At 37.1% G+C, this 23,635-nt stretch overlaps 1 protein-coding gene across 17 annotated transcripts in view; it reads right to left on the bottom strand.

Annotated features, from left to right (window-relative positions):
- Positions 1 to 23,635, bottom strand: part of EYA3 (EYA transcriptional coactivator and phosphatase 3) — a 100,018-nt gene that overhangs the window by 36,021 nt on the left and 40,362 nt on the right. For 6 of the 17 annotated variants that reach the window (XM_070610553.1, XM_008537748.2, XM_070610549.1 and 3 more), the window contains 3 exons: positions 20,730 to 20,809; positions 15,143 to 15,209; positions 12,273 to 12,409 (listed from right to left, as the gene is read on the bottom strand). In XM_070610553.1, coding sequence (XP_070466654.1) covers positions 12,273 to 12,409; positions 15,143 to 15,209; positions 20,730 to 20,809 — 284 coding nt within the window. Of the gene's footprint in view, positions 1 to 6,068; positions 6,207 to 12,272; positions 12,410 to 15,142; positions 15,210 to 20,729; positions 20,810 to 23,635 lie in introns of all 17 variants that reach the window. The other 11 variants (XM_070610542.1, XM_070610545.1, XM_070610543.1 and 8 more) reach the window with 5 other exon arrangements.

The raw sequence follows: 23,635 nt of genomic DNA, 5'->3' as shown, positions 1-23,635 counted from the left end.
GCAGGTGAACACATGCAGCACAAACATGACAGTACTGGTCAAAACCAGAGGGAATTTTTATCCCTTTCCCCAAGGGTACTCTGTTTAGAAGAAAGTCTAGAAGGATTAAGGTAAGTTAGATATAAGAAGCAGCTATTGCTACAACCCCAGCTTTCAGATGAAGAACCTGGGAGAAAGAAGAGTTAAAGTAATCTGTCCACAGTCATGGAGCTAGAGGTAGATAGCCAAGATGACAACTGGGATCTCCCAATTCTTCATCCAGTGCCCTTTCCTCAGAGTCAGTAGCTGAGCTAGGGATCAGATTTCCTGACTATCCAGGGAGATTTTCTTTTCTTTAGTTCCCCTCAGGGGAACTAAAGGACTCTTAAGAGTTTACTTTCTTTTTTTTTTTTGAGGAGGATTAGCCCTGAGCTAACTGCTGCCAATCCTCCTCTTTTTGCTGAGGAAGACTGGCCCTGAGCTAACATCCGTGCCCATCTTCCTCTACTTTATATGTGGGATGCCTACCACAGCATGGCGTGCCAAACGGTGCCATGTCTGCACCTGGGATCCGAACTAGTGAACCCCGGGCCGCCAAAGTGAAATGTAAGCACTTAACTGCTGCGCCACAGTGCCGGCCCAAGAGTTTACTTTCTTAAACCCAACAACTACACGACATAGATTTTTATAACCTTACAGATGGTATTTCTTTCCACCAATATTCACCTTCTCTACTATGGCCTACCCTTTTTTTTTTCCTAAGGAGAAGTACTAAGAAATTACTGTACACAGCCTAGATGACTCTATAAGCAATTTTTAATCATTCTTATGGGAAAAGAATTTTGAGTAGATTCCAGGTTCTATTACCAGTCCATGATGCTGGGAGGCCTGCAATAAAACAAACTGAACATAGGTGATTTAAGGTGAGAAAAAAAATGAAGAACTTAGTGTCCTAAGTTTCTCTCTCCCAGCAAAGTCCATTTCTAGCTCAATTTTTCTTTGGCCTTCATTCTAGCGCATACTCCTCTTTTCCTCCTATTTACCTTTAATTCTGCTCTACTTTCTTAATAATTTATAAATGGTTAGAGGTACAACATTCATATCTGATCTCTACACACATGAGGAAAAAGGTACTCTGTCTGTCAAAGTGATTTTATAAATTTAACAACTTTCAGACTACTTACTCAATTGGGCTGGAGGCAAAAAGGTGGATCTTAAAACAATTGCCCATGTACTCTTATTTTCTCGGCAAGGAAGTTTAATGACTTGATTAGCTAACTGTTGATATTGTCGAAGTTTTCCACAAGTACCATACTAAAAATTACAAATTACTCTCAGCAATAGTGGCTTCGATTATAAGAAATGTTGGCCTGCTGACCTAGAAAGTTTATAGGGTTCATTAAGACTTCTTTCTCCCATTCAAACAAATATTCATTCCGCAAACCACGATCTACTATGCACCCAGAATCTATTTCAGTCACTGAAGAATAGAATAGTGAACAAGACAAAGTCCCTGTCCTCACGGAGTTTAAAATTCTAGTGACAGAAGTTAGAAGATAATTAAATAAATAATATTTATTTAGGCTCTTGTAACCATCATTGAGCCCAAGCTAAACTCACCTAAAAATGTACACAGTCACTGCATGCCCTACCTCCACAGAGCTAGGACTAGAAAGCCAGGCACCTCAAAAAAAGTACTAATCATCCTGCATAAATATATACATATGTAGGTCTCAACAAAAAAAATATTCAATCACAAATTTAAAAAACAAAAGCAGCAGCAATAAAACATGCAATAAAAAGTACAAATTTGGGGTCGGCCCAGTGACGCAGAGGTTAAGTGAGCACATTCTGCTTCGGCAGCCCTGGGTTCGCAGGTTCGGATCCCGGATGCAGACATGACACCGCTTGGCAAGCCATCCTGTGGTAGGTGTCGCACGTATAAAACAGAGGAAGATGGGCAAGGATGCTAGCTCAGGGCCAGTCTTCCTCAGCAAAAAGAGGAGGACTGGCAGCAGATGTTAGCTCAGGGCTAATCCTCCTCCTCAAAAAAAAAAAAAAGTACAAATTTAGAGGATCACATAAAACCCAAGTGGTAACTCCTACTAACATATATCTAAAGGCTATTAGTTCTCCAAATGCCAACGGCATGGCCAACTGTTTTTGGATAGTCCTCACTCCTGTTCTGACAATGGAGCTGTGAAGTCAATAGAAAGACACAGCTTCTGAAAACTATGCCCCACTAGCAGTCCACCTAATATAGTCAATATACAGAGATAGTTTTAATCAGAAGACTGTAGTTATAGAACCGTGAGGGACAACTCAATTAAATGACATTGCCCCAAAGCTGGAGGGTTAACAGTACCTAAGAGCTGGTGCAAGATTTACTTTGTACCTACCTCTCTAATTTTACATATGTCTCTCCACTACCCTTGCTCGCCCTGGCTTTCAGGCTACCTTACTCCAAACAAAACAAACTTGTTCTCACTTGAGGAACTTTTGCAATGTTGTTCGCTCTGCCTGGACTGTTATCCCTGACCTGTCCTTCTCACCCTCTCAGCATGATGGCTCCTCCTCAGCATGTCTACTTCCTCAGAGAGACTCTCTCTGACCTCTCTACTAAAACTAACTCCTTTCTTGTTTTCCCAGTCATAGCAATCTATTCTTTTCTCCTTTCAGAGGACTTTTCAAAATCTACTTATTTATTTACTTGATGTTTTCTGTCTCCACTACTGTCTGTAAGCTTCATGAGTGCAGAATCTGTCTTATTCATTATCTCCAACACATCCAGCAAAGCAACTGGCATATAATAGGTGATGCTCAATAAACATTTGTGGGATTCGGTATACCATGTATGCATGTATATTCATGTATAACTTGTGGGATTCATGAATAGCATGTCGAGGGCATCAAAAATAAGGAAAGTCTGAAAAACTGCACAGTCAAGAGGAAGCTAAGGGGATACGACAATTAAATGAAACGAAAAAGAACATCAGGAAAAAACTAAGGAAATCTGAATAAACTATAGACTTAATAATAATAATGTACAAATATTATTCATTAATTGTAACAAATGTTCCATTCTAATAGGAGATGTTAATAACAGGGGAAACTGTGTGCAGAGTGGGGAAATACACAACTCTGTACCATTTGCTCAATTTTTCTCAAATCTAAAACTATTCTGTGTTTTTGGTGAGGAAGATTGGCCCTGAGCTAACATGTGTTGCCAAACTTCCTCTTTTTGCTTGAGGAAGATTGTCGCTGAGCTAACATCTGTGCCAATCTTCCTCCACTTTATATGTGGGACACCACAACAGCATGGATTGATGAGCAGTGCCTGGGTCCGTGCCTGGGGTCCAAACCCATGAACCCCAGGCTGCCAGGACGGAGTGCGCAAACCCAACCACTATACCACTGGGCCGGATCCAATCTAAAACTATTCTAAAAAATACAATCTGTTAAAAAAAATCTCCTGGTCAATGAAAGACTATTGTGTATTACAATATTAGAGTCCAAAGACATTCATTAAAAGTCAAGACTGAGTTAAAATTAACTTTGAAATTTCTGAGAGTCATTTTGCCCCTTGAATATTAATCATTTAAACCATCTCAACTGAAGAAAATAACCAGATTGGGCCACAGAGTCACAGACACTCTAGGAAAAGACTGATATAAAGAAGCCAGATCTGCTTAGTCAAAGGGTTTTCATGAGCATTGAGTTATAAACTAAAGAATAGGTTTTGATCAGAGTGATCAAGCCAGAAGTAGAATTTGGTTTTTGAGATAATTTCCCTAACTTCCTCAGAGAAGAGAGAGGCTATGGTCAATTGTAGAATGCTCTGGGGTGGGATACCAAGACATTGCTGTTTTGACCACTTAAAAAAAAATCAATACAATGTCCTTTATTTTTATTCTGTGGAAGGACTGGGTAATTCCATAGGCGGAAGGGAGAAGCCCTCTACAGCTACAGTCATTATCCATGCTAAAGAAAACGAAAAGCGGGGGTGAGGAGAGTGATATTGGTAGCAGAGAACCCAGGTAATTAAAATCTGCCAGTAATATCCGTATTTCATTTCAGCCAATTGTTTCAACTTGTTTTCTACCAATTTTTTCTTCAGAATAAAAGGCAAAAAGTGATAAGCTGATGATTAACTTCTGCTTTAATTTCAACTCCGTGCCGAAGTTCCAACAAACAATAAAATGGGCTAATAGGTTAACCAGAAAAAGGGAGGAAAAATGAATCTAGATATTTGTCAGTATAGGTTCTCAATTATGGGACAGTTGATATTGATACCATGACTTCAATACTGAAAATCGTAACACTGCATTCATGCTCTGGGGTCAGACTGCCAGCTTATCTTCTGACTTAACTATTTACAAACTTTGTGACCTAGGACAAGTTACTTTGCTTTTCTGCGTGTTATGTTCCCCATCTGTAAAATGAGATTAATAATAGTACTCCCCTCATAGGTGTGTTGTGAAGATTACATAAGTAACACTTATCTATCGCTTAAAACAATGCTAAGAACATACTAAGCACTTAATAAATACCAGCAATGGTCATTACTAGCAAAATGGGGGAAACTAGGTTAATCAATCAAAAGGGAAAAATGTACCAACAGATAACAAGTTAGGATAGTGATTAAGTTTAAAGGATATTCCATGACCCTTTAAAATCAATGGGTCCTAAAAGACCCCAACAAGGTGGTTCCTCTTCTTTTACAAGGAGGGAGAAGAAAGCATAGCTTTCAGGTTCCTCAAGTTCCAGATAGAACTACAGAGGAGTGGTGGTTTGACACTTTGGAAGAGGGTTATTAATACAAAAGAAGAAAACTCCTGGCCTTTCTTTCACGATCTAGGTGTAGTCATCAGGGATATATCTGTTTAGAAGGGACCTAGCTACCAGATGTGCCTGTAGTTGGACCCAAAAAGCCTACCAATCTAGAGATATACTTCATAAAAATGAAAGGAGGTAGAGGAGAAGACAGACCAAGTCATGCTCTTGAGTGTTTTCCCATTTTAGAAGAAGGGGGAGGGGACAAATAAAAAAAGAAGGGAAAATAAATTAAAAAAAGAGGAGACTTGATAAACAATAGAAAGTAACAGTAGCTCAGAACAAGGTCTTAGGAAAGTAGTGACTAGCTCCTTCCCAATGGACAAAGCAGAAGTAGTTCTCAATCATTTAACTGAAACAGGTAAAACTGAAAAGCAAAATATTTTGTTTAATATAATCTACATCAAAATATTTTTTTCATCACCTAAATTCATATCTTAAGAATACCTCAGACCAGTTTTTGCCATCCCACCCTCACCCCTCTAGCATCCATTTTATAAGGAATAAAATTTAAAAGCTGGGAGAAATCAAGAGAAAGGAGGCAGATGAGAGACCAGGTACACGGACATTAGTTCCCAATCTGGAGCAATGACAAACTGCCTGCATTGGATTTGGAAGGGTAGGCAATTAATTTCATAGTGCCTTTTGAGTTTCTTTGTTCCACTCCTAATATCACAATAATTCTAATCTTTTAGAGGAAAAACTCAGGGAGGCAGAGATGTTTATAAAGTTCAAGCTTTAATGCTAGGCTTTTCATCATGAAATAGAAACAAGACTGAACTTTTTGAGCAAGAAAAATACTCTCACCAAGAAGTAGTCAATGGGGGTGGAGGTATGACAAAACCACAGCAGGCAGCAGCACACACCTCACAAAGCAGCACTCATCTCACATCCCACTCTATTTGGACTTCACATAAGAGAAGTCAGCAAAGTTCTATTCCATGGAGTCTTCCGCTCATTTATAGGACAAAATGCCACTGAGAAGAGACTAGAACAAAATCAGACAGGTTTTCTGGACTCCAACATGCAAAAGGGTCCAGAAATTCTACTAAGCAGTTCACAAAGGCTAAACTACTTAAGAACGACACTCCTAGGTTCTGGTTTGCCTAACACGAAAAGCATGCACAAATGCAAATATCACACCCTTCTATTTCAGAAGACAGAGCTCCTGTATTACCCAATTTGTTTGGAGATACAGATAGATTAAAAACAAAAAACAATAATAATAAAAAACACACACAACCATGCCTATTTACCTTGAATGGGATAAGAATAATGTGCTGGGCTTGGCTGGCTTGTGGTTAACCCTGTAGTGCAGGTAAGAACACTGTGTTGACTTGGAGATGGAGTCTGAATTAAACCACTTTCAGGTTTCATACCTGGCCACAATGCACCTGAATCAGATAAATTGGACCAATTACAAACAATACACTGGAACTGAGGAGCATGGTTATGCTTTCAAATATCAGCCAGTAGGTTTAAAATCTAAATCTTAAAACAAAAATAAATTTGCTTGTAAGAGAAAATTGATTCTCCCACTCATAATATACCACAAGCAAATACAATATCAAAGAATTGGGGAATGGGGCCACAGGAACAAAAATCTTGTTAAAACCCCAATAGTGATATGTACATAAGTTCATTTACATGGTTGGAGGAAATCAACCAGGGCTCAGAAAAAGAGCTATTGACACCCAACCGGAGTACTTGCTGTAAAGAGTGCTTGATGTTCATGTACAGTGATAAATCATTTATCCACACTGTCAAGGTGGAAGACATTCCACATAAGTTTAAAATTCACTTACCCATTAAATAAGCACCAAATTTTTCTAAAATCTATTAAATACTTCTCTGCCTCCTTAAGCTGGTTATTTTGTTACCTTTATTTCTTCTGATTAGGAAAGACATACCTGCTTATTTTTATAAATTAAAAACATTATAGAAATATGTAACTTAGAAAAAATAAAGTCACATATAATCCCATAATCCAGACTGGACCATTGTTAACAGTTTGCAGAAGAGTCACTCACATTTCTTCTATGAATTTACTAATCTTTTTTTCCTTCTTTTTAATAAAAACGGGATTTGTAGGTACTGTTCATAATTTGCTTTTCCACATAATACCTCCGAGAGAGATCTTTCCATGACAGAACATATAAATCTATCTCATACTCACAGACATCATGACATAGATATTCACTTTTACTGTATTTTTATCACAATGCTCCTGAGTGATATATTTATATCCCTTCCTGAGTTCTTAGGCAAGGAGGAACATAGTGAAAATACCTTTAGATTTCCCAGAATTATTGTTCCAACATCAATGTTGTGCTGTGCTATATACATACAGAGCTCCCCCGCCCCCCTCCGCCCCAGAGGCTACTGTGGTATGTGAAGACATTGCTTACTACCAATTAGAATTCAGATATAGTTCTATGATTTTTAGGTTCCTATCACTTTGTCTTTTCTCTGTGATCTGCCACTTCTTGACAGTCTCTTGTCTCTGGGTGTATCTCCCTTTTCATTTGCAGTAAACTAGGAGACCATAAACAAAGCTTCGCTTCTACATGAAAGCCTAAGGAGGTCCTTTATGAGTGAACAGTTTTTGTGATAATTTTGGCTATGCAAAAGTCCATTTATAAAAAGCCTCACTGCCTAGTTGTTCACTGTGTGCTGAATAGCTATTGTTGCTGGATCAGTGTAGCTGATGATTACATCCAAGAAGGTTCATCAATCAAACACATTCCAAGTAAGTAACTAATACCAAGGTCTGCACAGCTTCAAATTCAACATTAACCCATTTCATCTACTCCTAATCTGACAAGGATTTTATAAAAATATAAAGCTTTGATAATAAGGATCTTTGCTTCACCAGGGCACTGACACATCTTAGCACAAATCAGATCTGTAAAATTTGTTGATAAGTAAATATAAGAATAGTAAAGGGAGATGTGAAAATCTTAAAAAGTTGACAATAGGATATGGTAACTGCCTTGCCCCAAATTCTTAAAGCATAAAAAAACCAAGTCATATTCTTTTCTAACCTGTTAAACACATGAAATAACTTATTTGAGGAGAGTGAGGGATATCAACATCTCTAGCACGAATTAGGAGGGTTGTCCCCGCCCCTTACTTCATGATCATTTAAAAAAGTCTTGTCCAGGTCAGCCACAGCTAAAGTCCTTGCTATAACTGATTTTAAACAATAAAAATATTTGAGAATCTTATTTTTTAAACATCTAGGAAGTGAAATTTGAATATGAGTGCCATGATTCTTGGTAGCTGAGTATCAAATTTTTTAGTAAACAAATTGCCATTTCAATGTCACAATAACTTTCACATTTACTGTAATCAATGTGATTTTTTTCTAAAAAGATTCTGAATCTGAGTTGTTTGATTTGTGAACATGTTTATTACTATACTGTACTGAAATACGATTTTATTAATAAGAATAGTATTAACTGAGAATGCTTTGCTAGTCTCATTATTTAGCATATTTTCTTAAAGTTTCAAAACGTAAAATGTCTATGAACTAGTCCTCCTTGTAAGGTAAAAACTTAGGGCAAAATGTCCAAGATAGTAGAGGAATAGCTACTTTTGAATGTTTTTGGCCAGAAACACGAAAAAGTTATTTAATACATAATTATTTCATGAAGAATAGAGGAATCAAAGACAGTATGGACACTCCCTCCAGCATCACCGGAGCCCTGCTCTTTAAGCACGTAAATATCTTCCTTTAAAAGCATCCTTCCCAGAATTCAAGTAATAGGTAACATGACCAAATGGTTTGGCTATAGAGCACTATTGCCCACAGCAAAGATGAAACCAAATACTGATTTCCCTGACTCCTAGCTCACTGCTCAATGCCTGTAACTACAAAGCTTCTTAACTCATTCTAAGCACCAGGAGCCTGATGTGGAGCAACAGTTGGTCTAACAATGGCAAAGTCTGTCTCTGAGTGCTATCCCCCTGCTGCCCCATACTGGGGTCTTATCACAAACTACCCAAGCTTCTCAGCACAAATACTTCACTATTGGTTAGTCACTAACCAAACTAATCTGAGTAGTTCAGTTTATAGTAATACATATCAGAGTAGTGGATCTTTAGAGAAGATTAGTTTGGTTAGTAACTTAAGCACATGTCAACGCTAGGGAAAAACACATGAAAGAATATCTTGGCTTGTTGATTCAGTAGGTCACTGGGATGAGCTATTATAAATTCTAAGTAATTTAACCTGACTACTTTTCCTAATTATAAAATAAGCAGATGTATATTATAGAAAATTAGGAAAATACAGAAAATGTAAAGAAAAAAATCGTGTAGTCTCACCACACAGAAAAAAAATACAGGACATTCTTGCTTTTGCACGGGATTGTATTAACTGAAACCTGTGAATATTGGAACTGTGTCCTTGCTTTGCACGGTTCCATGGTACCTGAGATCAAATTTGTAGTGCCTATAGTCTTAACATTCACACTTTTTCTTCGAAATTATTCTCTATGCATGCATTTTTAAAAAATACTTAGTGTATTGTGTTTTCAGTTTATATACTGCTTTTTTCAGTAAATAATAAACTGTTTTCTTAAGATAAATATTCTTTATGAACATGATTTATAATGGTTACGAAGTTTCCTATCCTATGGATACAGTGCAATTTAACACATACCTTTTGATTCAATATGCAGATTGTTTCCAATCTTTTGCTGTTATAAATAATGCTGTGATGAGTATCTTGGTTAGTAAGTGTTTGTGAGTATCTCTATTAGTTCCACAGGACAAATTCCTAGAAATGAAGTTACTGAGGGAAATGGCATGAACATCCTTAAAGCTCTTAATATATATTGTCAAATCTCTGTCTAACATTAAAGTTCTTCTAAAAGAAGAACAGTGGCAGCTAAGGCAATCTTTTATGAGTCCCTAAAAATAAATGGGTACCGTTTTCCTCACACATATTCATTCAGATCACTGGAAGTTAATCCTCTAATCCTCTTTCTGGCATTCCACCACATTTCTATACAGCTCTGAAAAGAATATGACCACTATTCCTGTACTGTTAAAGAGTACTCATAATATAGGCTTCCTAGATTTCCTCCAGTCTTTTCTCCTTTCTTCAAGAGGAGGAAACTTTTAAATTTCAAACCAATTCTGAAACTATCTTTTCATACAGACCTAAACTTATGACTATTTCTGGAATTAAACAGATCTGGGTTCAATCTAATCCCAGGCATTTACTAAGTGTATGACCTCAGGCTGGTCACTTAATCCTTCTAAACCTGTTTCCTCATCTATTAAAAAGGATAATGCTATGACTTACTTCTTAGGACTGCTTTGAGAATTAAGTAATAAGACAATACAGTAAAGTGTGAAGTACTTATTCTTAGCATACTGTTTGGTATAGTAAACACTCAATAAATATTAGATAGTATTATTATAATGAAATTTTCTGTAGCCTTGTTTACATCTGAAATAAAATAACACACTAACTAATCTAGTTTTAGTGCTAATAGGCACTAAGATTACCAAAATCTTCACAAGAAGAAAGAAATGAAGTGTTTTCTATTAGAGAGACACATTAAAAAGAAAAAAGGCACATGTTAAAACATAAGAAAATGTCTTTTAAAAATAGTCACTTTAAACAAGTATTACAAAAATCTCTTTATAATTTCCTTTATAAATTCTGAGAATATGCCATATCTGTCATTCACATCACCTCAACCTAAATCTCTCTCTATAAGTCTCCTATTACTTAAAGTCAAATTAAGCTAATGATCATCTCTCTCAATTACTGACAGAAGAATTAATGAAACAAGTCTCCTTCACCCCTAAATACTAAACAAAAACAGATTACTAAAAAGAGCCCATTATTATCAATATTTCTTCACAATATAAACAGTTTCCTTCAGGTTTTTAACAAGGATCTATCTGTTTTACAGAATATTTCTTCTTTCTTTAATACAAGGGAAATGCATAATACCTAGGACCTATATGCACAAGGCACTATGTTAGGTATTCCATAATCTGAGTTCAGAGGTATAATAGGAGTTTTATTTAACACTAAACAGCAGGTATGATCAACTGTTCAACAAAGTCATAAAGGGCTTTGGGCTTGCTAATAATGAATTTAAATCAAAACAGAGGGTAAAAAAACCAATATGAAAATACTTACTGTATACTTGCTAGCCTATTACTAGCCAGCTGTTGAAAAATTAGTTTTAATGTACACAAAAAGAAATAAACACAAATGGAGATTTCTGCTTCCAAAAGGACTGCTGAGTCTTGGCTAGTTAAACACACCACAGAAAGATTTTAGTACACTGGCTGATAATGACAGGCATGAAGGCATGGACATACAAACAGGAAACATGAGCATTTCTGTTTCTCGTCTCTCGTGAAGTTATCAACTACCACTATCATTAAACATAACCCCCAATTTTTGTTTCTATTAGTTATCAGGAGCCAAAGAATGCTAAAATCCTAAAAGAAAGCTATCACTATCATAAAAGACTAGCCAATGAGCAAGGGAAAAGCAGGAATGTAGCCGAAAGCAGGCAACGCTAATACATCCAGAATCTCTGGCAATCTGTTTAGAAGATTTTTCTAATTCCCAGCTAGTTTCAGTAAAGCCCACAGAGACATAATTTTATTAACACATTGCATATTTCAAGGTAATACAGCATTCTCTCAATTTTCTGACACCAGTTCTAGGGAGGGGGCAATAAAGCCCACCACATGTATCTATCAATTAACAGAGAGAAAAACCAGCATAGATATTATGTGCCCAAAAGAATCTCAAACTGACTTCTAGTAAATCTTTCTAATTTATAGTTCATGTCCAGGATATCTAAAACCAAAGAACAAAACTCTCTACGCACATGATAAGGTCATACAAAACTGGAGATTTCCCCCATTCCAAGATGACTTTTTGGTTCAGGAGAGCAACAGTTCATCAATTTGGGGCAACGGGGAGGAAGGAGAGAGAGAAACTGACCCCCACCCCAAAAAGAGAGTAAACTCTAAGATACAGTCTACCTGGATATTTAGATTACCTGATTTTAGCAAGAAATTGACTACCTCAAAATGTATTTATTATGCTTACCTAACCATGGCACCAAGTTTTATAGAACCTAAGTCAAATCAATAGGAACTCCTCAAAGAGTTTTCTAAACACTTAAAGATTGCAAGCTTTACAGTCAATACTCAGTATCTTGGAAATAGGTGAATTTTAGTAGATAAACAAACAAGTATTGAAAAGTTATGATTTTTATATTACATGCATCAAATATACTATTGGAAAGTTGCATACCCAACTTCTATCACACCTGTAACTGAGTAAGTGCTCTGCAAAGAATGACCCATCTCTCAGCTTCCTGATGAGCCATGCTTGCTTTTTGGGGAAAGATGGAAGTTTCTGGCGGATAAAATCAACATTCTTAGAAACTGCTTATAATAGGATGTCTTACCAAAAGGAGGTAGTCCATACGTTTGGGTTGCCTGAGGGTAGACAGCATAAGGTTGAGACTGCTGTAACGTCTGGTACTGAGTCTGTCCAGGGTAAGCAGTTTCCGAAACAGGAACTGAGAGGATATGTGCATAAGGTCTAGAAAAGTTCAAGAAAACAAAAACGTACATGTGTGATGTATTTTAGCAATGAAAAATACATGAAATAGCTAACACCACTAAAAGCAATGACTCAGCAATGAGGAGACTAACTTTCCACATAAAACGTCTCTTACTATGGTCAGAAAGGAGAACTAATTTTTCCTTTCCTGGTTCTACTATCACCTACCTAAGAAACAATTTTACGGAAAATTTAATAGTTTCCAAATATCCTCCCAAGGTCCAAATACTATGCTACAAACATTTGTGGTGTGCTACTTGCAAGGGCCTATGTGAGATACAAGGATGGATCAAACTTTTTATGTCCTTATGTCTACATACAGAATAAAACCCTAAAATAACAGAAAGCCGGATAAAACATGAATTGCAATTGGCTCTCGTTCTCCACCCAACCATCTGGACCAAACTAAAGTTCTGAGAGGAAGAGCAGGACTTGGAAAAGAGAGTGAGGCTGGTCGAGAAAAGGCAAGCAACCACGTTAGAAAACGGGGAGTAGGGGTAGGCCCCAATGTCCCCAGATCAAGCGTACAAAACAGGAGCAAGGTAACTAATAAAATCTGGGAAGTCTCAGACGGGACTCAGAATCTCCCCACTGATATTTAGGCGAGTATACAGTCACTGGTTGGTGCCAACGACATCAGGTTTAACTAGGGATTTGAATTCCTCAGTGAAACTTCTGGGACTTTAGACTAGACAGATGATCTGGTCTTTACATTCATGCAATAAGATGGTCCCACATTTTATGCACTGAATTTTCACTACTAGCTATTTTATTTGGTGAGTTATGCTGTACTTACAATGCAAGAAAGTGCTAAATGTACCATACAAGTCATAACAATAAAATACTGAGGTGAAGAGGTGTTTCAGAAGGGGAAAATTTTTTTCAGCTTTGGGGGAGAGGAAAATGAAGGAAGGCTATAAAGAAGTGGTATGTGAGCTGAGCAGATAAGATGTGCTGAAATGGGAAAGGGTGTCCTAAGAAAAGAGAAAAACTCTAGCAAAAGTACAAAGGTAGGAAAGCAAGGGCTTCAGCTTGCAAGGAACATAGATTATATTAAGGGAAGTATATAAAGGGAAGGGAAGTAGCAAGAGAAAGAAAGATAGCAAAGACCTTGAATATACTAAAAGAGTTCAGATAAACTGAAACAATTTGGAGTCACTGAAATGGCTGAGCAAAGAGTGACAAGATCAGAGCTATTCTTTAATAAAGGTTAATTTGACTTGCTATGTAAAATGGATTAGAAGGTGGAGAAACTGGAAATAGAGATCCAGTTTAAAAAGTTATATTACAATGGTTCAGATAAGTGGTAAGGCGGTCTGAATTAAGATGAAGGCATAGCTAATAACAAGTCCTGAATGCAGCAGGTATGCAAATATTTTTTGAATGAATGAATGAATTTGGAATATGCAACATATTCACATCTCAGTAGATGCCAAGAGACTGAATTTGAAAATTTCTATTCTTCTTAGCCAGATACGAGACCAGGAAATAGCTCAGGCTGTAGCTGTTAATCAATTCTTATGGGAACGATTTAAAATCTTAGTGACTTCAAATGTCCACATGAAAATGACTGGCCCAAGGACACTATTAGTGTTAATACCAGATTAGAATTTGGAGAACTCACTGAGTTGACTTTTTAATTAGTTTACTTTTTAACTGATGCAAAATTCAAAGGGTACACATGGGCACAAAAAAGAAAAAAAATGTCAGTTTTCTTTTTATAACAGGCCCATAGGAATCACTCACCTCTGTTACCAATTTTCTTTTCTTTTTTTTCTTTTTTTTTTTTGAGGAAGATTAGCCCTGAGCTAACTACTGCCAATCCTCCTCTTTTTGCTGAGGAAGACTGGCCCTGAGCTAACATCCGTGCCCATTTGCCTCTCCTTTACACATGGGATGCCTACCACAGCATGGCTTTTGCCAAGTGGTGCCATGTCTGCACCGGGATCCGAACTGACGAACCCTGGGCCGCCAAGAGGTGGAACGTGCGAACTTAACCACTGCGCCACAGGGCTGGCCCTACCAATTTTATGTATCCTCCATATGTAAGCGCATAAGAATATATCCTCATTTAATAAGCAAACTTGTATGTATCCATGTATGTGTAGGCTCACTCTTTATCAATATACAACCGGTAGCTTTGCAAACACACTGTTCTGTACCTACTCACCTTGGAGATGGGTGATTAATTTGGTGGATCTTAAATGCTGATCTTACCCCACAAAGGCCCAAAATGTTGCCTCTTAGTGACTTCAACCCTTTAAACCTCTCTAACTTCAAGCCCCATTCTACTTTGAGGACATTCCTAAAACAAGAAACTGAACACAGATTAGGCTGAGAACTCCCAGTCTGAAGCTAGCTTGAGCTGTTTTTATTGATCTGTCTATCAAGATAGAGGAAAGACAGAATGATCAGACGTCAATCAGTGATACACTTTGATCACTAAAAGCATTTTTCATTTTTAGTGCCTATTCATTTAAAGCAAGCTCCTACGTAACAGTGATCTATTCCAGGCAACCATCTACTTTTTAAAAGGATGTTACATTACATAGTTTACATTCAGAGGGAATAAAAACACTGAAGTAGGGACAGAGAGAACAAGAAAGGTAGAAATAAGTTAAACGTGAACTTAATAAGTTAAATATTAAGTTAAATTTTGCAACGAACCTAGAGAAAAAGCATATAGATTTTTGAAATAATTATTCAACTTACTTTGCAGAATACATTTGTGAGGTATAATCATTGGATGAGCGAGGGATGTAATCGGTGCATGTCATAACTGAAAGAAAGATATCACCAGGTAAAAAAGTTACAACATTTCAAAAATGAAATGAGAAAACTGCATATCTCATTGTATGATCTTTCAAACTAAGTAACAGAATATAGCTTGGACATCAAAAATTTAGAAAGACTATGTAAGAGAAAATACCTCACTCTTCTAATAACAGGTTTAGAGATAGAAAAAGCTAGAATGTGGGGGTATGGAAAAGAGCTGAAGATTAGTATCAACCGATCTCTATCTTCACTCATCACTGATCTAAAACCACAGATGAAGCAACCTCCTAAGCTCTCAGCTGTGCTCATAGGCAAACTTAAAAAAGCAAGATCCATGTTTAGGAAACCATATCATATTTCTTCAGCTCATTCATTCTGTGGGTGCTTACTCTATTCTGAGTAAAAAGCCGTTAAGAATGACTTGCAGGAAGACAGATTTGGGGAAGGTATCCAATTTTATTAGAAAACTATTGCTAATACTGTATATAATCAGCAGCAGAAATGGTGCAAGTATACCTCTATACTACTCTTTCTTCAACTTTGTAGTAAAGGCTTTATGTTTGGCAACGCAGAGACAGAACTGAGGAACTGATGTGATGCTCTGATGAGCCACCAAGTAAAGAGGCTTTCACAGCTAGTGTCCTCTTGACCCCAATGATCTCATCTAGAATAGCTGCTGTGAAGGCTTGACCCTCAGGACTTCATCTGGGATAAATGCTGTAAATATTCAACTCAAGTTTGACAACTGACAGAATCCTATTCATCAGGCACTATTTCAGTCCATGTTGTAGACAGAGTTATATCATAAAGAACTTGTACCAGACTCCTGAACTGTTCAAGAACTTCCTTCAACATCTATAAAGAAGGTTGCTCTAGTGTGAACAGAAACTAAGGGTAAACCAACTAACTTTATGTCTAGCTGGGTTTCCTGAGTGTCTGACCCAAAAATGGAACTCTGGTCAAGAGCAGATGAGGGGCCAATTCATGCCCAACAGTAAGACAAACTGACATCTGTGAGTCTATTATAGAAGATCTTATCCATTGTCATTGTTCAAAGTCTCTGAAAATAATTGCTGGAAATTTGTAGATCACATTCATCCATAATCATTTTGACAAAAATGAAGGAGATCTCAACTAGATCCAAAGTTCTTAGCATTCATCACACAGAATGTTCATTTGAATTCTGCATGACAGTTTCTTCTCTGCTGACAAGTACTTTCAAAAACCCAAATCCTTCTCACCCTTCTCCTCCTCTGATTTAATTTAATTCTAGAAGAGAATGACAAAACATCCTGGGAGATTCAGGCCAATCTTTACTTCTCTAAAGAATAAATGAGTCTTGATCTTTGCAGTACTTGGGAACCATGAAAGGATTATAAAAAGTCAAGTTATTATATAATCTTACATTACATTAAATCTGTTATTACATTAGAGTAGCAGCAGTGGAGATGAGGCAAAACCTTGAAATATATTCCAAAGGTAAAACTAATAAGACATTCTGATGGATTTGTATGTGAGGAATGAGGAAAACAGGGGAATACATGGTAATTTCTAGGTTTTCAGCTTGAGCAATTGGAGGGATAGTGAAATCACTTCCTCAGATGGGGAAGTTTGAGAAAAGAATAGGTTTGATGGAGGCTAAGGGAATAAAAAGCTTTCACACATTTGAAGTATGACTTTCCTTTTTAGATATCTAAGTAGGGATGTCAAATAGGCAGTGGATACACAAATGAAATCAGGGAGAAGTCAGACTGGAAATATAAATTTGAAATTCATTAACAACGTATAAAATATTTAAAGTAATATAATGGATGAGAGAATACAGAAAGAGAAAAGATGGTGGACTACAAACAAATCCTGAGGACCACCAACATTCAGAGTTCAGATAGAGGAACATGGGCCAGCAAAGGAGAAAAGTAGGAGGAAAAATGGTGAGACACAGGATATCAGGAGAGAGAAATGTCCACCAAAATTAGTACTTTCAGTTACTGACCTTGACAAAAGTGATTTCACTGGAAGACTGGTGAGAGGAAGGTAAATCTGAGAGGGCTAAAGAGTGAATGGGAGGTGAGAAACCAAGTGAGGGCAACTCTTCCAGAGGTTCCAAAAGGTCACGGAACAAAGAGAAGATCTATAATTAGTGGGGGATGTGGAGCCAAAGGAGGGTTTTATTTGTGTTTTAAGATGGTAGAAGTTGGATCATGTCTCTTCACTGACAGGAAAGAGTAAGAGAAGAAGAACGTGGTGATGCAGGAGTGGTGTTAAGATAACTATAGTACCAAAGTCCTTAGGGAAGGTGAGAAAGGACAGGATATGAATGACAAATAAAAGGCCTTACCTTTGACGGTTGCAAGAATACTATTTCCATTCTGACAACAATGAAGAAAGAAAACATGGATACAAACACAGGGAGGTTTGGAGATTTGGTGGTGGTAGGGTGATATGGGAGTTTCCTGTCTGACTGATGCTATTTGGGAAGGAGTCATCAGTTAAGAATAAGGAAAAGAGAGTGAATATGGGTGCTCTGAGAAGAAAAGAAGTGACCTGACAGATCAATGGAACAGATTTGAAAGCTCTGAAATAAAACCACACATCTATGGACAGCTAATCTTCGACAAAGGAGACAAGAATACACAATGGAGAAAGGAAAGCCTCTTCAATAAATGGTGCTGGGAACACCGGACAGCCACATGCAAAAGAATGAAAGTAGACCATTATCTTTCCCCATGCACAAAAATAGACTCAAAATGGACCAAAGACTTGAAGGAAAGACCTGAAACCATAAAACTTGTGGAAGAGAATATAGGCAGTACACTGTTTGACATCAGACTTAAAAGGATCTTTTCAAATACCTTGTCTACTCAGATAAGGGAAACAAAAGAAAAAATAAACAAGTAGGACTTCATCAGACGCAAGAGCTTCTGGAAGGCAAAGGAAACCAAGGTCAAAATGAAAAAACCCACAGACTGGGAGAAAATATTTGCACATCAAATATCCGATAAGGGGTTAATCTCCATAATATATAAAGAACTCACACAAATGAACTACAAAAAAACAAACCACCCAATCAAAGAGTGGGCAGAAGATCCGAACAGACATTTTTCCAAAGAAGATATACAGATGACCAAGAGGCACATGAAAAGATGTTCAGCATCACTAATCATCAAGGAAATGCAAATCAAAACTACACTTAGATATCATCTTACACCTGTTAGAATGGCTATAATTACCAAGACAAAAAACAATAAATGTTGGAGAGGTTGTGGAGAAAAGGAAACCCTCATCCACTGCTGGTGGGAATGCACACTGGTGCAGCCACTGTGGAAAACAGAATGAAGATTTCTCAAAAAATTAAAAATAGAAATACCTTAGGATTCAGCTATCCCACTACTCGGTATTTACCCAAAGAATCTGAAATCAACAATTCAAAGAGGCTTCTGCACCCCTATGTTCATTGCAGCATTATTCACAATAGCCAAGACGTGGAAGCAACCTAAGTGCCCAGTGACTGATAACTGGATAAAGAAGATGTGGTGTATATATATACAATAGAATACTATTAAGCAATAAAAAAAGACGAAATTGTCCGATTCACAACCACATGGATGAACCTTGAGGGCATCACCTTAAGCAAAATAAGCCAGACAGAGAAAGACAAACACTATATGATTTCACTCATATGTGGAATATAAACAAACTTATGGACAAAGAGAATAAATTAGTGGTTGCCGAGGGAAGGGGGATGGAGGGTGGGCAGAAGGGGTGAAGGGGTATACTTATATGGAGTATGACAAACAATAATACACAACTGAAATCTCACTATGTTATAAGCTATTATGACCACAATAAAAAAAAAAAAAGAGTAAGAAGAGGAGGAGGGAAAAAAAAAGAAGTGGTGTGAAATATTAAAAGGTAAACCTCACTAAGGAAATGTATAAGGATTTCCAAGCATACTGGGTATCCACTTGAGGCCCTGTGAGTAAATACTCAGTTAGGTACATAATTTAGCCAATATTTAGCTGTTTGAATGCACCTTTAGAGAAAGTAGAGAGTTGGATTAAATTAGGACTGGCGTCTAGCAAGGACAGTGCAAGAGGCAAACCTATTAAAAGTATTTGTAAGGGAGTAATTACAATAAAGAAACAGAATCTATGCTGAGTAAGAAGGAACATGAGGACAAGAGGGATATGACGGGTATTGTATAGGTAGGTCATCTACATGGATGTCGAAATCACTAAGAATAATAAGAGTTTGGGTGGAGAAGAAAACACAGAAGACCCAGTCTTTAAAGAGCAAAATGACTAGGAGTTCAGTCTGAGGTAGAAAGAAAGGTGAGGGAGGCATAAATATAGACTTTAAAGGAACTAGAGTTTTTGAAGGAAAAAAGGGAAGAGAAATGATTTGGAAGGAGCAAGAAGACTCAACTTACTTCCTGGCCCCTTAAGTATGTAAAGAACAGGGCTTTTTCTTGGAGATGAGTTGGCTATTCAAAAAACTGGAGACATTCTTCATTGATTAGTTTCTCACAGAATGGACAGTTTCCCATACGCATCAGAATCCCTAGTTATCTTCTTAAAAATGCAGATCCCTACCCACATCAGATCTACTGAATGATAATTTCTGAAGATGAGGCTGGACTTCCAGATTATAGACAAGCACTCCAGATAATTCTCAGATACACTAAAGTCTGAGAACCACTGGAATAGTACCTTTGAGGAAATAATATATATAACGCAAGATAAACCATTTTTTTTAAAAAGTCATACCATTTCTTAATACATGCAAAGTACATAAGGTTAAGCATAATCATCTTAAGAGAAGAAAGAACAAATGTCTTTTAAAAAAATGTCCTACACAAACTTACTCTTTTACAGTGTGTGGTAAAACATGGAAGGACACTATTTCATTTCAGGGAGGACTATTTACCCTATGGAGGCAATCTGCGGGGAGTAAGTGGCCATGTTAGAGAAAGCATACATCTCCACAAGAAAAAACCAGAATGCTCTACAAATTTTTGTGTAATGCATGAATATAACTCTTCTACAGGAGAGTAAGGGTTGGTAAGTGGAAGCTGTATCTGATTGAGCTGGATCTCTCTCATGGCCCAGTATCAATCCTGGGCTCCCAGGGGATTACGTTTCTTTTTTGGCCTAGATTGATAGGTAGAATCATTTGATCATTAGAAAGGTGGAAAAACATCAAGCCCTCCCAAGCAGCAGTCAGAGGTTGGTCCACAAACTTTTCTTATTTTGAGTATTACCTTTATAACATCCAACCTCAAAACAAAAAGAAGATCACCAAGTGCGACTCCTTGGGTGAGTAGATTTCATGTGATTTTGTTCCTTACTTGGTATGTCAATAAAGCTTATAGGAGAGCAAAAGGATGAGTACACACACACAAGGAAAGGAAAGGCTTTTGGATATTCTGGACAAAAAAGGCAATCAGTGAAAACCAACTATAAAAGAATAGCATCACCTGGTTATATGAATGCCTCTTCCGTCATGCACAGAATATGGTACTTACTTTCCTCTGACATGGTAAGGTTTGACGCAAGGCTTGAAGTTTCAGGTTTCTGATCACTGACTTCGGGGTTGCTTACTTGACTGGGAGAAGCAGAATGAATATATTAGCCCCTGACTGATCTGCTGCAGTGCCAAAAGTGATTAAATCAAACCCAATTCCTCCTAGGCTATACAAGTAAGAGGTAAGGTAAGTCTTCTTCATCATATCCTTATTCTTGTTTTTTAGCAGCTACCTGAAGAGCCGGGGCCAGGTCTAGTACACTCAGCATTCTACTGTTCTTTCTCATGTCCCTAGAGCCCTTCAGTTTTTACATCAGTCAGGAATTCCAGATAAGTCACAGGCAAGTCACATTTTTCTAAAGACCATGTGGTTAAAGAAAAACTCCACAACACCTAAAAACTGCTCTGTCACCTTGTTTCCCAAGTACCACAGGAAAGTGTGGAGATTCCTGATTTCAGACAGTGGTTCTCATAATCACTTGAGAAGTTTTTTCAAATTAAACATGCTTGCTTCCAAGAAAGGGTTCTGAAACTTAAAATGGTTTGTTCCACTGTATTTCTTTTCTCCCCTAATTAAAAAATAAATTTTTTTTAATACCCAAGACTGAGCAGCATCTTTTTTCACTTATAAGGAAAACTAAGAGAAATCGTGAAAGGTAAATCATGTAAGCTGAGAGGATGTCATTATATTAGACACTTCAATGTTGGGAAGATTCTCACTGAAATTCTGGAATGAGGATTATACTAACTTTCATCCCTCACAATGTCCTCCTTCTTGCTTCTACCTTACTGTCTACTCTCGAGTTATTCCCTCAACTATCAGTATAGCATAGTGATTAAGAGTAGAGATTCTAGAGCCAGACTGCTCGAGTTCATATGCCATCTGCCAAAACTAGCTTTATGACTTTAGGCAAGTCACTGAACTCTGTGTTCCAGTTTCTTTAACCGTCAATGAGGAATAATAATAGAACCTACCGCATAGGGTTGTTATAGGGATTAATAAGTTAATAAATGAAAAGTACTTGGAGCAGAGACTAACAGGGTAAATACAACATAACCACAGCTAGTATATTATATTACAACTTCTCCCCAGCCCAAGCATCCTTCCCACATTCACGTTTCCTAGAAAGAAATCTGCTTTGCTGTTCTACCCTCTAGGGAGACGTGGAAGACACTGTACCAGAGGCTCCACGTATCTGGAAAGATAAGACTAACGAACAAAATGTAAGAATAGCTTCGACACGCAAAATTTTAGAAAGAAATGTTATTTATATAAAAAATACACAGCACTAAAATTCATAAAGCTCTCATATCTTTTCCGCACAGACCTCTAATATTCAAGTATAATGTCAATAAAGGTTTTTTTTCCTGGTATATTCTGAATGTTTGAACAATTTTTCCTCAGCTGTAATTAATTTTTAAAGCTAAATCCCCAAATGAGGTTTATTTTTATCTAGTTACTCAAATGCCTGTAGTTTTGGAACAGCATTTAATGTACTAACCAATATGTGACTACGGGAATTGAAGGATAAGGGTAAGAAATCATACTGAGTAGTTATATGAATGTTTCCCAAACTGGTCTATTATTATAATTACCTGAAGACTGGTAAAAATACAGACTTATGGGCCCCATCTCATGCCTACTTAAATAGGATTCCCAGGAAAAGGGTATAAAATTGGACAAGAACACATTTCTGACTACAATGATTGGTTTGTCTTCAACATGTACCTGGATACGTCTGGGATTCACTATTATACCCACTGTTGAACAACTATTTCTAGATTTTATCTTAGAAGGTATATTTGTATGGTCTGGAATACAGTGGACCAGTTCCTAAAATCCTATGGTCCTGGACTGTTATGTTATAGCAGAATCCCCCTACATATTCAACTGAGTGTCTAGAGATTAAGTAGAAACAACAAGACCAAGACAGTGAATTAACTCTAGCACTTTATGTTAAATACTTAAAATGATTATATCTAGAAAAATTATATAGTCTCAAAATATAATTATTTTCACAGTTATATAAACAAAAATTTTACTTAATGATATGTGCATGATGAAAAAAAAGTTCTAAAATAAAATGACCCTCTGCAAAAACAAGGAGCAAAAACACCCAAACTCCAAAAAGTGAGCATCATGAATACCTCATTCTCATTCAACAGAATGCTTGTGAATAATCAACACAATCAACTAATGAATGGATAAACAAAATGTGGTATAGACATACAATGGAATATTATTCAGTCTTAACAAAGAAGGCAATTCTGACACATGCTACAACATGGATGAACCTTAAAGACATTATGCTAAGTGAAACAAGTCAGTCACAGAAAGACAAATACTGTATGATTCCACTAATATTAGGTATTTACAGTAGTCAAAATTATAGAGACAGAAAGTAGAATGGTAGTTGCCAGGAGCTGGGAGAAGGTGAAAATGAAGAGTTATTGTTTAATGAATATAGTTTCAGTTTGGGAAGATAAAAAAAGTTCTGGAGATGGATGTTGGTGATGGTGGGACAACAATGTGAATGTACTCAACGTTACTTAAAAATGATTGAAATAATGAATTTTATGTTATGTGTACTTTATCATAATGAAGAAACTGCTGAAGGAGAGAGAAGGGATAACCGCAGGAAAAGATGAAGGTGATAGGTTTCACAGTACAATTGGAGGGGTCAGCCTTAGATAAGAGCAGGTGAATTAACTTCAGAGGATAGGGTGGCAAAAAAATATTGTAGAGAAGACAACTAGGTAGATTCGGTGATAGACAAATGAGATAGTTCCTATCTAATTGTTTCTAACTTCTCTTTGAATTAGGGAGCAAGATCCTCAGCTGAGTGAAAGGGAATAAAGTGGAGGGGAGGGGAGGGGATGGAGAGAAGGCAGGAGGCAAGGAGGAAG

Source organism: Equus przewalskii, chromosome 2 (assembly GCF_037783145.1).
Source record: "Equus przewalskii isolate Varuska chromosome 2, EquPr2, whole genome shotgun sequence".
Taxonomy (NCBI): Eukaryota; Metazoa; Chordata; class Mammalia; order Perissodactyla; family Equidae; genus Equus; species Equus przewalskii.
The sequence above is the reverse complement of the archived record's forward strand: the minus strand, read 5'-3'. Positions and strand labels throughout refer to the sequence as shown.